The sequence below is a fragment of the Nelumbo nucifera genome, chromosome 6 (genome assembly GCF_055504915.1).
Source record: "Nelumbo nucifera cultivar China Antique chromosome 6, China Antique-T2T, whole genome shotgun sequence".
In the NCBI taxonomy this organism is placed as follows: Eukaryota; Viridiplantae; Streptophyta; class Magnoliopsida; order Proteales; family Nelumbonaceae; genus Nelumbo; species Nelumbo nucifera.
The window spans coordinates 20,099,515-20,115,932 of record NC_142654.1 but is presented as its reverse complement, the minus strand read 5'-3'; the positions used below and the strand labels follow the sequence as shown (position 1 = coordinate 20,115,932).

Below are 16,418 nucleotides of genomic sequence, written 5' to 3'. Positions count from 1 at the left end.
TTGTGCAACTCAAAGAGATTGATTCATGTCTGATTTGATGCTTCTCCAGGTAATGTTGCCACCTCCCTTGCACATTTCTGGAAGGCTTCGACCATCTAGGCCTAGTTTGTTAGTAATGCAATTCCATTTGCACTGGTGCAAAAGTAAATTTTGATTTATTAATTTTTGTTTTGAAATTTTGCTTTCATTTGTTTGCAGAGTAAATGAAATAAGTTAAAACTTGAAGCAGAATAAAGTAAAACCCTGAAGCAAAAGTGAAGCAGAATTCACACACTTTTTCGATTTTTTACTTCCATGTATTTGTACTGGCGCAAATGAAATTGCATTGCAAACAAACAGAGACATTTTAATTTTATTTCCAACAATTTTGAAGAACAATGATGTTATTCAACAAATCATGATCTTAATTTGTTCTCCACAAATAAATAGCATGGCTATATTTGGCCATCTTTAGTGAGAATGAGAGATGCGTATAAGAGATGGTTCCAAGTATCAGGAACACCAGCAAGACACCAATGGCTGCAATCTGTTCCCTTCTTCCCATCAAGGCCGTAGATAGATGGGTGCCCATCTTTTCTCAACTGTGACAGTGTTGTGATATCAAGCAAATCAACAGGGTTGGACATCTTACTCAAGACATTCTTCACCACGGCTACCGCTGGAGGTGAACCCCCTGGGTAGGCAGACCCATTTAGAGGCTGTGTTTGCCCATTGCAGTTCATCTTGGGCTGATTCCATTCGCTGCCACTGTTTATTTGGAATTCACAGAGAGAGAAACATGAAATTATATCAGTAAAAAGTTTTTATGATTCTAAGAGAAGAATTGCTTGGATTCAACACAACACAGGGATCCATCCCTGAGCATGCATTCTGGTGATCCTGTACATGTTGATCTCATGGGATATGCTTTCACCCAAAATTTCAAGTAGTTGAGTTTCAACTTTCAACAATGAAATGTGATTGATAGACACAGAGACTCATATTAGGTTGACTTGCATTTCGGGTTTGATGCAATAGTAAAATCTCAGGCTGAAAAGAATGAGAGGATAGGTTCAGAGAGAGAGAGAGAGGAAGACCTATTTTGTAAGTGAGAAATTGATTGGGAATGAGAATACGAGTTTCCAATTCAATTTGAAATTGGATCAGATTTTGAATGGACACAATATGATAAATTCCAATCCAATCCTATAATATAATGGTCCATGTAATATTGGTCCAATCCGATTTGATAAGCTTAATCGGATTGGGCCCAACCCAAACCTGGTCCATTGACAGCCCTAGGTCCAGATGGCTGGGAGCATTGAGTTGAACTTGACTCAAGCTTTGTGTTTGCAATGTCCCTGCAAGGCAGTATTTCAAAACTATTGCCCCAAAATAGTTCTGTGGTTTCAAATGGCCAGTCAACATGATGCTAGTCCGGTCCTTCTTTAAAGAACATTGATTCTTTGTGCTTTAGAAAAGTAGCTAACACCCATTAGACCATTCAATGTGGTGGTAGTCCACCACAACCATTGACCACTTTGGATCTACACAAATTGCTTTAATTTCTTCTTTAATTCTAGCTACTTTTTCTCTTAATAAATAGATTATTATATAATTAATAACAAGAGCCCAAGAGCATACTTATAATGGGTAGGAGAAATGCCCTGAAAGAATACTTTTCTTATGGCTGGATCAATATTGGAGTCGACCCATTTAGACCATGTTGTCAACCCTTTCTCAAAAGCAACCAAACGATCCATATCTTTGTACATCTTGTTTCCTTCTTGAATGTAGTCCCATCTGCAACACCAAAACCATTTGCATCGATCAATCACTCTCTATAGAACTATGTTAAGTTTTTAGTCCATAGCAGGCTGCAGATTCATACGGTTGTTTGCCATCTTTGTGAACCCACCAATGCCATGTGTTAAATATCAACATGTCGACGCCTTTCCACGCGTTACCACCTTCAATGGAGTCGATCCTCAGAACTCGACCGATTTTTTCAGTCACTAAATCGACTAGGAATGCGGTGCGAGAGAGCATTACAGATACCCCATAACCCTGCAATTTTTTGTTTGCATAATGAGACTCTTTTTGCTCCCAAGAGTGTGAGTAAAGAGTGCAAGTGAATTCAAGAATGGATCCAGTGTGTATGGTAGCAATGCAGATGTGTTATTAGTTTCCTATACACAAGGACCTTTTGTTTTGATGAAGATGAAGGTGACATTTTTGTCTGTCCATGAATTCAGATTTTGCCGACACTTTGGTCCTCTCTTAAACTACTTAGTCTTACTGGCATACCCATGCTGACCTTGGATTGGAATAAATCTTTGACAAGTCAAAATTAAGCTCCTTCAACCATGTTTTTTTCTCATTTAAATCAAAACAAATTATAAAGGGTGAAAAAAGGTTTTTGCTTTAAAAGTGGCAGAAATAAGTACTGAATTCAGGAAAAAAAAACTAGGCCCATTTAGTGTACAAGTAATTCCATGAGAGGCAACCATCTTGTCTGTGGAATTACAAAACAATAAGCAATTCAGTTCAGCAGGTTCAGAAATTCAGAAATTAGCAAAATAGCCACCCCTATAAATAATCAATAGAAATCAAGTCCGGACTCAAGTAAGATTGCAACTAGACAATCCAATACCTAAAGTATTGCCACAATCTTTTTTTCTTTTACTTTTCCTTTTTCCATTTATATAAAAAATGACAAAAAGTCTCATAAAAAATTTAAAATAATTAAAGCATGTAAAGGAAGGGATCCTAAGCTAGATATTACTTTAAAATTTAAATAAATAAATAAATAAAAGAGAACATTGACAATGGAATTCTCATTTGTTTAGTAAACAGTGATTTTATGCAACTCTTTGAATAGCTCACACAGCATATATGGTGGGACCCATGAAAAGACGACACATTATATAAAGAAATAGATGAGTCTCCAAGAGTTGGTCATTGGCTCATTGTTGTTTCTCTATTCTAAAGATATTGTCAAGGTTTAAGCATCACTTTATTTTAGAATTTTATGACCATTGTGGGTAATTGGAGCTAGGATGATTCATTGAAATGCCTTTTTTCTTTCTTTCAAGAAAAAAAAATGCTTTTTATCTCTTTTCAAGAAAAAACCATTTGATCAATAATTTAAACAATAACTTAATCTCATGAAAATTCATAACTACTAAAATGAATACAATACAAGAATAGGTGGAAAAGAGAATATCATGGGCATTCTTTTGGTAATAGGAAAATACAAGGAAATAGCTTTCTTTGTCGCATGTTTTTGATGTGGTATATGAGGAATTGTTAATGGCTCAGTGGCAAAACTTGTGTTTGGCTTCAAGAAAAATAGGGAGAGAAAAGCAGCCAAGTAGGGGTGCAACTTGGGTGAGCCTAACCCTAGTTTGGACTGACCTAGTTTGCAATTTTATATGGACTGGTTTGGATTTTCGGTCCTCGGCCTGGACCTGGGTCTAAGACTTTGGGTTCTTTTTTTTATTTTTTTGGGTTGGGCCAGGGTTCATATCCCTTAGGTAGCCCATATCTGACCCAGTCTTATTCCAAACTAAGCCCAATCCAACTATTACTATACACATCCATACATACATATATAGATATATATTTGACATGCACACATCATGTCAAATTTTAAAGTGGGCTCATTAACCAATCCAAATCCAGGCCAAGCCCGAGTGTATCAAATTTCAGTACAAATTGGGTCCGGGTTGAGATCGGGCCTTGGGCCCAAATCTTACAGCTGGACCTGGGTTTACCATAAACTTAGCCCAGCCCACCCAATTGTACTCCATGACCAAAGAAGCTTAGGGTTCGTTTGGTTCACAATTGGAATTGGAATTGGAATGATCTCTTCCCATAGTCTATTTGGTTCAGACAGGAACTGGAATTAGGGGTGAGCAAATGGTTTATTTGGTTAAAAACCAAACTGAATAAACCGAAAATTTTAAATGAAAAACCAAATTGCAACTGAAATATTGAAAAACTGAAATTTTTTGTTCAATTTTTTGTTATTTCGGTTAAAACCGAGTCTCAACACTATATATATATATATATATTAAAAAATATATTATACAATGTATATAATAAACTATATACTTTAATACATAATATAATATATTTTATACATATTATATATGTATTATATGTTAATATATATATTATACACAATAAAGTTTGGTTACTTCGGTTTTTTCAATTAACCGGATTTATAAACCTAAAAACCAAAACCAAAATTTTACAAAACCAAAATAACAAAAAATTGAATCAAAAAAACCGAAACCGAAATTTTCAGCTTGGTTTTTTGGTTTTAAACGAATAATGCTCACCCATAATTGGAATAAGCTGGAATGAGATTTCATTTCCAAAGGAGGGAGAGGAAATGACTATTTCCTCATATTGAGGAATGCCATCCCACCAGAAAAAATGAATGGAATTCCAATTCCACCCAACCAAACAGTTGGAATTGGAATTAGAATTTCCGATTCCAAACCCTTATTCCCACGAGCCAAACGGGCCCTTAGTGTGTCCAAAACAGGGTTGCCAACTTGCCATTTCTCTTATATTATTAATATCCTGCGGAATTATAACTAAGCTTGCTTCGTTTCGCCTTCGACGAAGAAAATGGCCTCTGATGGAAATCCGGACTCTTTCAAGGGGAGTGAAGAAGAGAATTAATGAAGGAACTGGTCTTTTGCCAGGGCGAAAGGTTAGTCTAACTAGCCAAGGATGCAGTTGGTCCAACCTTGGCCAATGGGCAGACTCAGACTGTGCCCCACATCTACACTTTCCAAGTTGGTCTATCTTAGAGCGATCAAAGCAAATAAAAAGCACACCAAAATCTCAAAAGATGCGTTTGGTAAGAATGTTATTTTTCTACTTTTAATTGGTTAGGACTTAGGAGTGTAAAATAATTGTTAAGAATGCAAATGCAAAAAGTGAAGCGAATTTGTACTCAGGCTGAACCATTAATGGGAGCAAAATATACACTCAAGTTGTTGGTCAATATATATAGATGGTTCCAGCCTTGAGAATCGCATTTACATCCATCACAATTAGGGGTGCAACTCAGGTTGGCTCAAATTAGCATTTACACTAGGCTTTGGGCTCGATCTGTTCAAAATTTGACAAAAACCCAACGCTAAACCCGCCCAAATTGCACCCTTAATGAAAACCAGACAACACACTATCAATTTATCAGTGTGAAGGTCTGGTCTAGGGCCTCTAGGCTATAAGCCTATAACTGAATGATCAAACGTATTTTCATTTCGTGTGGGATCCAAACAAAGGATTGAAATTCCAAAACTGAACGAAATGAAGCTTAGGAGGACTCACCGGCAATGTGAAGTTGGAGAGAGTGCCCATCTTCCTTAGCGTGTACTTTGCTTGTGGCACTGCAGCGTGAAGCATACATATCAGTGATTGCCACTGGTTCAGGCTTAGCGAGTCCCCCACGAACATGATCTTTTTCCCTTTAAACCTTCTTAGGAAATACTCTCCATTGAATCTACACCATAAAATTAACATCAGTTTACAACATCAGAATCCAAATTCGTCCAACGTCGGCTTTTGAATTCACTCGAACCGTTTAAGGGCTTATCAGTCCAGGGTCAGCCGGTCCATCCTGTCCGGTTTGTTTTTTTTATCCTATTATGCCCACATTCCCATTTCTCAATGATAAAGAGAAAAGGGTTGGATTTCAAGGAGAGATCCCTAGCTCAGATTTTCTTCTTTTTGCTCTTTTTCTTTCTTCTTCTTTGAGATGGGTGGGGGGTGTTTCAGCTTTCAGGGCTGCTTCTAAGTAACCAACCATTGGACTGTTATCAGATGATCAGACTGATGGGAAAATACAAGGTGGGGCATAAATCTAAATTAGATTCCAATTATTGATGGCTTCCCAAGGCCAAGTGATCCCTGACTAAATCAAAATCCATAGAAGAAGAAGTGAGCAGAAGTGAGAGTGTTTCTGAGAGGTGGTGGATGGGTTAGAAGGGGCCTTACCTTGGCAAGTCGCAGGCGTTGGGCTTCCATCTGTATTTGAGGAATTGCTTATCAGCCCGCCCATTCCTCAGGCAGTCGAATTGCTTATCGATGAATGGACAATCCAAACTGTTGTAAAGAGGATAAGAATCATCAAACACCCAACTCCCTTGGAAGAGATCACATCCAGCTGATCTTATTCTGTCTACATTATCAATGTGTTCACGTTCTGCACTCGTTTGCTCGGCATATGATAAAATTAGCAAAACAACAGCAAAAACTGAGCTATAGATAAGAAACCCATTTCCCATATTACTTGATTTTCAGACTGCAAGAGCAGAGAATAACACTGAAAGTGGTGAACAGAAGAAACTCAGAAAGGGAGAAAGGCTTTCAGTGTAATATAATGAGAATGAGCTCTTGATCGATGAGATCTCATTGCAGTAACTTTGAAGTAAAACAGTAGAATGTGAACCAATGGGAGGTGAGAGGAAGGAGGAGACAGGGAGGAAGGACGTAGGTTGAGTTTGGTTTTGTTAAGTTGATGAAGACAACTAGACAAGGAATATATATACACATATATACATATTTTGTTGTGGGTAGTGGGGAACAGCGAAACTGTTTATGTGACTCTGTTTCTGTCGTGACGTAAAGGAAGTTTCTCATCATTACATGGTGCAAAATTGTATGGTTCTCATCCTTCCAAGCAAAGATTTGTTTGCTCCATTTTTCTTTTCTCTCGAATCTCAAAGTGCAGCTGAGTTAGGTTCTTTCTTTGGGAGAAGGGTTAAACAAAGAATAAAATAATAAATTAAGGGTAAAATGGAACTCCACTGGCATTAAGCATGGTTTTTAAAATCGACCCGGAGACCGAACCGGTCAGGGTCCGGTTACTGGGTCAAACGGTCCAATCGTTCAAATAAAAAAATAAAAATAAATAAATAACGGTTAAAACCATTTGAACAGTTCGAATAGTTCGAACGGTTAACTGCTTGGGTCAGCAATTTGCTCACCAAAATCAACAGTTTTTTGAGAAATCCCGATTTTAGGAAAAAATGGAACCAAACACCTAACCAGTTCTCGGTTTTTCCGGTCTGAACGTCCAGTCCAATCCGATTTTGAAAACCATGCCACCGAGTGTAATTGTATATTTGCATTGTCTAAGTTGTTTGGTTGATTTACCTTAAATTATTGTTAATTATTATATTTTAATATTTACCTTCAATTAATCTTTAGGTTCAGTTTGTTTGTGGGAGTACTATAGGAAGTAAAATATAAAATAGGATGGAGAGAGGAGGGTTAGTTGGTAAGAAGCAAGATGATGTGGTCTAGAATTGATGTAGGAGGGAGGTGTTACAAATTTTGCACTGGTTTTTGAAAAATCGAAGTTTATGAGACAAAAAGTACAATTTTTGTATCACATAAGAATGCAAATTACGATTACAAACAAATAGATGCAAAACTAAATCAAGTGCAGAACTTCTACAAGGTTTAGATCTGCACTGCAGACAAAAACAGCCATAAGCACTGTATAAATATATCAAATAATATTAGTTAAATTATTAAGGGTCAAATATAAAGATTATGTTTTAAAAGGATCGTAAGAGCTATAATAAGGTAGTATTAATTTGCTATTTTTAAAGATAATCAGTTAGGCTGAGTTTGAGAAGAGTGCAAATACAAATATGTATAATAAAAATATAAGGTTTAGAAATATCGAATACAAGGTTTTGCACTCAACATATTTCTATTAATTTGCACTCTTCCCAAACTGAACCCTAGACTTTGTTTGTACTGTGTCATTTGCATTAGTGTAAGTGCAGGGGATTGCAAATTAAATTTTGGTTTACTTTTTCTTCATATTTTGTTTATTAAAAAAAAAAGCAGGAAGTAAAATGATGTGATCTCCACTTCATGTGAAAGAGAATGGAGGAAAGGTGAAGGTCAAATTGCTTGAGATTGGAGTAAATTAGGGAGCAAAGTGATGTGGTCCCCACTTTTATGAGACTATTAATTAATTAAGATAAAAGAAGGTGATGCAAATTTTGCATTAGGCTTTTAGATGCAAAATTTTGAAACAAGTAGAAATATAAATCATAATTGCAAAGGAAATTGTCCAAAACTCACCATGAGCTTTCAGCATTTCTCTTAAACTCACCACAACTTTTCAAAATGTCTAAAACTCACCATGTCACCAACTTGACATTAAACAAACTAACGGGTGTTAATATATTACCATTTTAACCTTCATAGAAAAATATAAAATATATACAAAATAAATTAATGGCTATTAATATATTACCATTTTAATATTTAGACATGGAAAAAGGAAAAATTCAAAAAATATTTTCAAATATAAAATACATAAAAACATAGAAATTACAAAAAATATATATATAAATTATAAAAATTGCAAACAAAATAAAAATTATTTTCAAATTATAGAAACTATAGAAATTGAAAAACAAAATCAGAAAATAAAAATTGTAGAAAAAACACCAAAAATTATAGAAAAACACATAAATTACAAATAAATAACAAAAAATACAGGAAATTTTATAGATTGTAGAAAATAAAAAATTATAAAAAAACAGAAATTATAAAAAACATTGGAAATTATAACAAAATACTAAAAATGCAAAAAAAAAAGAAAATTAAAAACTAAAAAATACCATTTTTCCTCTAACTCGCCATTCAAGGGTAATTTGGTCATGAAAATTGTTATTTATGCTGACATGGATACCTCTGTTAAGAAGCATAAACGGTGCACTAACAGAAGGTGAGTTTTGAAAAACAAAACTTTACTGACATGGTGAGTTTTAGACATTTTGAAAAGTTGTGGTGAGTTTAAGGGAAATATTGAAAACCCATGGTGAGTTTTAGACAATTTCCCTAATCGCAAACAAATTGATGCAGGCTTGAACTGAGTGCAAAATTTGTATCTGGCTTCATGGGGCTACAACACAGGGGGTAGCCCATCCCCTTTCCCTTAACCCCCACAAACCCGTGGTGGCAGCGGGATTTAATCCCAGGTCTCTACTCTGACGAGTCAGAGAACCTACCAACTGAGCCACCATCAGTTTTTATTAATAATTAAGCAGTTAAAGGTGTAGTTGAGGCATAATAGAATGAAGAGTTGATCAGGCCTAAGACTAAAATATAAAAAAAAAAATGAATAACGAGAAGGCATCAAGATAATTTCAGTAATGCTTGTATATATAAATTAAAAAACATGTAGGCAAATGAAATATAACTTATTTTGTTACATATAAATTGAGAAATTGTAAATTAATAATGGCAAAAAAACAAAATACATAAGATTAGAAATTAGTAGCACGCAAACTGAACAAACATGTAGCCACACTAACTAGATTAAAGGTTGAAAAGTGCTTCAGTTTTCAAATTTCATTACTATTATAATCAAACAGAGAAGCTAATAAATAGAGGTTGAAAAGCATAAATGCTAGAGAAGCTATATGTGTGATTAATAAGTAATTTTGCTTTGTTTTATTTATTTATTAATTTATATGTGTCTGGTTATTGGGGGCCGGGGGCAGGGAGGTTACCACTTTAAGTCAAGCAAAAACAGTGACACCCGGGATTCCGGGAAGAAAAATAAACAGCAGGTTAGGCTATGTTTGATTTTATGGAAAATAAGAGAAATAAAAGGTTGAGGGTAAGTTCTTTACGAAATTTCTGAAGAACCTTTCCTCAATTTTCTATTTGTTTTTTATTTTTATCAAACCAAATACAACCTTAAATTTCTTAAATGAAAAATTAAGACAAAAAAGCGTTTTTAATTTTCTATATATTGATGACTTTATCAATATGGTGTTTATGGCCAATGTGCCTCACATACACCCTGCTCTCCCTCACTCCCTATTCCCCTGTAATGTGTGTAGTATGTAATATATATAAAAAAGAAAAAGGAAAAATCAATACGGTACTTGAATCCTGAATAATTTACCAAAAAAAAAGAACACACTCTGAATAATAGAAAATTAATAAAATTATTGGAATAATTTGCCAAAATTAGTTTCCATTCTATAGAAAATATCCTTCAACATTTGGTTGTTTCATTGTTTGTGGGTCTAAGCCTCTTAGGTAGGGGCCGGGTGTCAATTGGATTGGATTTGGTCCAATCCGATCCAGTCCAATGTGAGTCCATTATAAATGGATCAAGTCTAATCCAGTTCAATGAATATTTTGGACCATTCTAGACCGATCTAATTCAATGTTTGGACCATTCAACCTGTTCAAATTTGTTTTTAATTTAGATTGATTTCAATCCAAACCTGGTCCATTAACACCTATATTCTTATCTTATTATATCAATAGACCAGATATTAGCTTAATCCAATCCAATCCAATCCAATATAAATTTATTATGAACGGACCAAGTCCAATCCAATCTAATAAACATTTTGAACTGAATTAGTCCAATCCGATATGTCTTATTGGCCCGTCCAAATTGATTTTGGATTAGATGGATCCAATTCAAAACCGGTCCATTGACACCCTTACTCTTACTCTTAGGTATGGATGCATGGTTGGCTTGAATTTTAGATTAATTGGAAGCTTAAACCTGTTTGCTTGCGATTGGTGACTTGATGAATTTATAGTTGCTTTGCAATATTTCTGCAAATGAGTCTGCATTTATCTGCAAATAAATTTAGTAATACTAAATATTTTAAAAAGAACAAAAAGAAAGAAAAAGAAAATGGTATACATAAATCATATATGGAACATCAATAATATCATGTACTTAGATATAACATGGAATATATAATCTATAATGGTCACCCTTTTAAAATATACTATTTTGATGTTTAATCCAATAATTACTATTTCTTTTCTTCAATTCAATGTATAAGAGCATTATATAGAAGTTGGTTCCAAGTATCAGGAACACCAGGCAGACACCAGTGGCTGCAGTCCATTCCCTCTTTCCCAGAAAAGCCATAGATAGATGGGTGGCCATCCTTCCTCAGCTGCGAAAGGCCAGTAATGTCAAGCAGATTGACAGGTTTGGAGATTTTCCTCAACACATTCTTGAGCACATATAAGGCCGGAGGTGAAGCTCCTGGTCCTGGGTTTGTAGACCCATTCACAGGCTGCGTCTGTCCAAGGCAGTTCTTATTCGGCTCATTCCACTCGGTGCCTCTGTTTCAGTCATAAGAGGACATAGGAAAACAATTAGAGGTCAACAAGTATAGCAATACATGAATTTGATTATGAAATCCAATTCTAGCTATATAGTTTCAGAGCAACGATCGAGGATGCATGTAATGGTACGTGGACACCAACTTCAGTACTGCTTCGTATGGAAAACAAAAATGGGTCCTCAGTTTGAATATGCTTTTGCTTTTCAACTTTGGCCTATGGAAAACAAAAACGAGGCAATTAATGTGTGTGTTGAACGTTTAATTGGTAAAAGTTGTTTTTAAAAGCATAATAATCTAAAGCAAAACGCGGTTTTAAGCCCCAAAGCATAAAGCCTAAGTGCATGCTTGGGAGGGCGGCTGAACTCTGAAGTATAGTGGCTCTTGGCTTTCCAAGGTGGGTCCCACACCCCAACACAGACAGCCCAAATCGGCTGCTTCAGCCTCTTTGAATGCCTTGTCCAGAACTTCATTAGCAGTTGAACCGGCTTAGTTGAATCTTCATCAGCTCAATTCTCCCAAACAGGCCCTGAATTTGGGGATTTATATATGCTAGCTCTTTGGCTTTGAAAGCATAAATCCTGAAGCTTATCACCAAACACAATAAATTAGTAAAACTCTAGAAAGTCTCTCCCTATGACAGAATGCCCATATCACTGAAAAACAAGGCTGCATATCTGAGATTCATAGTCAAAAGTATGTAATATGTTAGCGTTTCTATAAACCTTAGGATTTTGCTTTTAAAGTCTAAGAGCAAAAAGCCTCAATTTTAGGCTTTATGCATGCTTCGGGGCTTAAAAGTACTTTGGCTCAGATTGTTATGATTTTATCAAGGCTTAATAGTATTTTAGCCTCAGATTGTTATGATTTTAAAGTCAACTCTTACCGAGGACTCAAAACACTTGTGTGCTCATTTTGTTTTTTCATGGTGCAAAGCTCAAAAACAGAAGCACATCCAAATAGTTATTGATGATCCTCTCAAACGTAATCATACTTGGCCATTGTTTAACTTTTAAGAGGGGATTAGTTGCCTGATTTCCCTCTTAAACATATCCATAAAATCACCTAGCTCATCATTTCAAGGCATCCATCCATTCCATATATATATTGTCGTCAATACCTCATGTTTGCGATTAAAATTTCATACTCAGTTGTCTAAATGCATGGGAGTTGAAATAGGTTGAGTGTAAATTCTCTGAGTTACAGGTAAATTTGCATTGTATTTATACATGGATAAATGACAGAAAATATATTTTTCAATGCATATTTACATTGATAATAAGATGTAAAAGTATATCAATAAAAAAGAAGTAAATTTGCATTCAATTAGATTTTTTATAAAAAAAAAAAAGACATGCTTTATTGGAATGTGTTTGCATCCATAACAGGAGGTCCGCTTCAGTGAGAGCAAGGCATGTTCATGTTCGAACAGCCCTTACAACCTTTCATTGGGAATATCTCCGTACTTCTGTGTTTTATTTCATGGGAAAATATTCCCAATGCAAGGCTATGATGGCTGTTCCGATAGACTTTGCTCTGACTGAATCCGATTTCCCATAACAGCTAAAAGTCTATTCAGTAAGAATATAAATTTATCAGTGCAAAACTAACCCAACTTTGTAATTTATATGGACTGTTTTAGACTCTACATATTTGCATTCACTTTACATGAGAGATAATGGAGATATGAAGAATGTGGTGTAAATTTTGTACAAGATAGGAATGCAAATCATAATTACAGACAAAAGGAAGCAAAACCGAACTGGATTAAAAATTTCAATTTTGCACTGCAAACAAAACAGAGAGCTCTAATAAAGGGTCCAAGAAGCTTACTTGTAATGGGATGGAGAAATTCCCTGAAAGAAGACTCTCGTCTTCAGTGGATCAATGCTGGAATCGACCCATCCACCCCAAGTGAGAAGTGCTTTCTCAAAAGCAAGCATACGATCCATGTCTCTGTAAATCTTGTTCCCTACTTCAATGAAGTCCCATCTGCAACACAAAAAACACTTCATCACCACCATCTGTTATTTGATTCATTTCACCAATCAACTCAAACAAACTCTGAGTCATAAATCAATAATCCCAAGGCTTTCAGGATTAGTTCTCACGGCTGCATGCTGCCCCTGCGGTTCCACCAATGCCATGTATTGAAGATCAACATATCCATGCCTTTCCATGTCTTGCCTCCCTCAATCGAGTCGAGTTTCAGAACTCGGCCAATCTTCTCTTTTACAATGTCTACCAGATACACATTGCGGTACAGCATCACTGAAACTCCATACTCCTGCAACACATTTTATCAACTTGTTTAGGCGCACATACTGCTTCAAGTTGCCACGTGGGCCAATACAAGACAAAAAAAAAACTTGGGCCCCACATGATCCCTTGTGACCTTGTCCCATTTAACCGTTGAGAATGAGATTATCAAGTGGCTCAGTCAAAGGCCGAAGAAGTCGTCCTTCAACTTACAGTGGCAAGCCCCAATCAGGCAGAGACTAAAACTTCGTGGGCCCCACATGATCCTTGTCGCATTTAACAGATGAGATTATAAAATGGCCCAGCCCAGCCCAAAGGCCAACGTCTTCATGTTTAGTTTTTCAATGCAAGAGTGGTTGACGTTCATGATGGGCTCTTGTCTTGGGGTCTGGTGTAAATGGACTGGACAATCAACAATGTGTCTGGACTTTTCTGTGTTAGCACACTCTGACTCTGCTGGGACCCAGTGGTTGAACTGATGAACCGGTGACCCAGTGAGCTTTCCGGTTCTAACAAACACTGATTACTTATTAATGGAGATGTTTCAGAGGAAAGCAAGGTAGCAACCGGAAAAGTGAAGTTGGAGAGGGCGTCTTGTCGCTGGAGTGTGTAGTTGGCGTGTGGGACTGCAGTGTGGAGCAAGCACGTCAGTGATTCCCACTGGTTCCGGCTGAGCGAGTCCCCTACGAACATGATGCTTTTCCCTCTCAATCTCCTTAAGAAATCCTCACCGTTGAACCTTCAATATCGTATAATTTCATTCAGAATTTGTATGTAACTACTAATCTAAGTCCATAAAATGTACAAAAAAAAAGTTTATAATAAGTTGCACCGAGTTGGGCCGGGTTGAGGTCAACCTTAATTCTACCCAATGTTTCGAGTTGGGTTGCCTTGGGATTGGGTTAGGCTCTTGTTGGGTTCAGGTTGGGTCAATTTCTCTACATTTTGTCAAATGTTAAGGTTGAAGTAAATTCAGTTTCAGCTTTATTGGAAAGACAGACATACAGACATGCATTTATGGATGTATAATTGTATATTATATACATATATGATACATGCTACAAATTATATACATAAATAAATATTTATATAAATATGAAGCCTTTAACCCTAATCCAATCCAAAGTCAATTCTAACTTATACTTTTCAATCCTAATTTCAATCCGAACCAACGAAACCGGACTTTTTCAGGTTGGATTTGGACCGCCCTCTTTGGCCCAAGTCAAAATGTTTCACGGTAGGCCCACAAATAGGGTAAATTTTGGATTGGTCCAGCCCATAAAGATGTTCCTCCGGAGTCCGGATAGAGCAGCAACTCAGGTGTCAGCAACAGCAAGCAACGGTGTCTGTCTGTCTGACCCTCCTCCTGAAGTTGAAGCCCGGCCCAAAAATCCCACCATTGGGCTAAACTCTAAACAATAGGAAGAAGAAGAAGAAAATAAATAAATCTACCTTAGCAAGTGACAAACAGTGGGGTTCCATCTATAGTTGAGATACATGTGATCCGGCCGGCCGTTCTTCTGGCAGGTGAACTCATGCTCGAGGAAAGGACACTGCGACGAATTGTTGAGCGGGTAGGAATCATCGTAAACCCAACTGCCTTGGAAGTAATTGCAGCCATTCGCCCCTTTTAATCTGTTGCTGATTAGTTGCCCATCATCATTCGCATTGGTCTGCTGGAGAAGACAGACCAACAGCAGTAAAGCAACAGAGGCTGCAGAGGAGGAACTGCGATGAGACCAGAGACCCATCTATCCAATCTCGATCAGTTCTGGATACCCACCAGAAGAAGATAAACAAACAGATGGAGAGATGGGTTTTACACTTTTACGTGGTTGTGTGTTTGGAGAGGAAGAATGAATGGTTTTTTATAAGGAAATGAGAGAGAGAAAGAGAGAGAGAGTCCAAATTTGCATTTTCGTATATATTTCTTGCACGGATTTTGTAGTATCAGATGAGGAAAGTTTGAACTGTAACGACACCTCAGTCGCCGTGATCTGTGATACTCGGAGGGAGAGAGAGAGAGACCTAGTAGGATGGTCCTACCAAGTTTTCTAGATTCGACAAGGGTTATGTCGTTATCACATTGTGAAATGTGCTGATCCTGGAGTAGTATCTTACCATTCTTACTTCCTTCAAATTGGAGGGTTTTGCCGTTTTGGTTCAGTGAGGGACCCTCATTTGAAGGGGCGCTTTTTTGCTGCAGATTGGAATCTGTTTAACATCTCTATTACCAAGTTCTTAGATCTTTTTTTTTTTTTTGACGATATCATAAACCAAGTTCTTAGATGGGGAGAGAATAAAAGAATTCTTCTGTTCTAATCTACGTCTGTATGGATACTGTTATAAAAAGCAGTTATCTATATTCTATAGTGTTTATGGGCTTTTCTTCGACTGAAACATCCCTAGCTACTTCTGAATTTGACTCCCTCGGAGATGTTTGGTATCATTGCAGTTTTTTAAGATAAAACGAAGGCTATTTGGTAAATTAGCTTTGGCTTTTGTGCACATTTTATACTGTTATTTTGTGCCGATCAAAGACCATTAGGCACCACATAGGCAAAAAGATGAAAATATTGTTTCCAATGCAAGAAACTCTCAACAACGACATTTTCTCACTAGCCTTCTAAAAAATAGAGTCCAAATAGAAAAAAAAAATGAGGGAGAGAGCAAAATGCCTAGTGCTCACATGTTGGAAGCACCTTGGAGAAATGATGACTCTAGTATGAAACACCTTGGTAATTCAACTCCCCTCATGAAACAATATAAATTTAAAAATAGATAGAAATATAAAAATAATATAAAAAAACATAAATTTTATAGAAACCTTTAAGCACATCTCTAATATTATATGTTCATCATATTAAACAAAATAAATGAGTGATAAATGATAAATATTGTTATAAATGATGAAAATGGATAAGCATACAAAAAAGATAATTAATGTCTAACCCATGACTCATAGACCAAGTCAAATGGGTTAGTGGTTTAACCATGCAATTGGGTTGTTGACAAAGTCAA

The 16,418-nt window shown here is 36.3% G+C and overlaps 2 protein-coding genes across 3 annotated transcripts; both read right to left on the bottom strand.

Annotated features, from left to right (window-relative positions):
• Window positions 1-325: 325 nt before the first annotated feature.
• On the bottom strand, window positions 326-6,429 carry LOC104608434 (protein trichome birefringence-like 38). The gene is made up of 5 exons (XM_010274438.3): window positions 5,998-6,429; window positions 5,332-5,503; window positions 1,871-2,046; window positions 1,624-1,782; window positions 326-747 (listed from the first exon to the last, which is right to left on the bottom strand). Exons 1-5 carry the CDS (start codon window positions 6,285-6,287, stop codon window positions 435-437), a joined length of 1,110 nt encoding a protein of 369 aa, XP_010272740.1. The 5' UTR covers window positions 6,288-6,429; the 3' UTR covers window positions 326-434.
• A 4,192-nt stretch (window positions 6,430-10,621) lies between these two features.
• LOC104608459 (protein trichome birefringence-like 41) lies at window positions 10,622-15,260 on the bottom strand. Of its 2 annotated transcripts, XM_088889216.1 has the most exons (6): window positions 14,850-15,260; window positions 13,965-14,136; window positions 13,250-13,425; window positions 12,972-13,130; window positions 11,284-11,355; window positions 10,622-11,139 (listed from the first exon to the last, which is right to left on the bottom strand). In XM_088889216.1, the coding sequence occupies exons 1-6, from the start codon at window positions 15,146-15,148 to the stop codon at window positions 10,839-10,841; spliced, it is 1,179 nt and encodes a 392-aa protein (XP_088745342.1). In that variant the 5' UTR covers window positions 15,149-15,260; the 3' UTR covers window positions 10,622-10,838. The 2 variants fall into 2 exon arrangements, with proteins under 2 accessions (XP_088745342.1, XP_010272758.1); XM_010274456.2 differs by lacking the exon at window positions 11,284-11,355 and having other exon boundaries at window positions 14,850-15,258.
• Window positions 15,261-16,418: the final 1,158 nt, after the last annotated feature.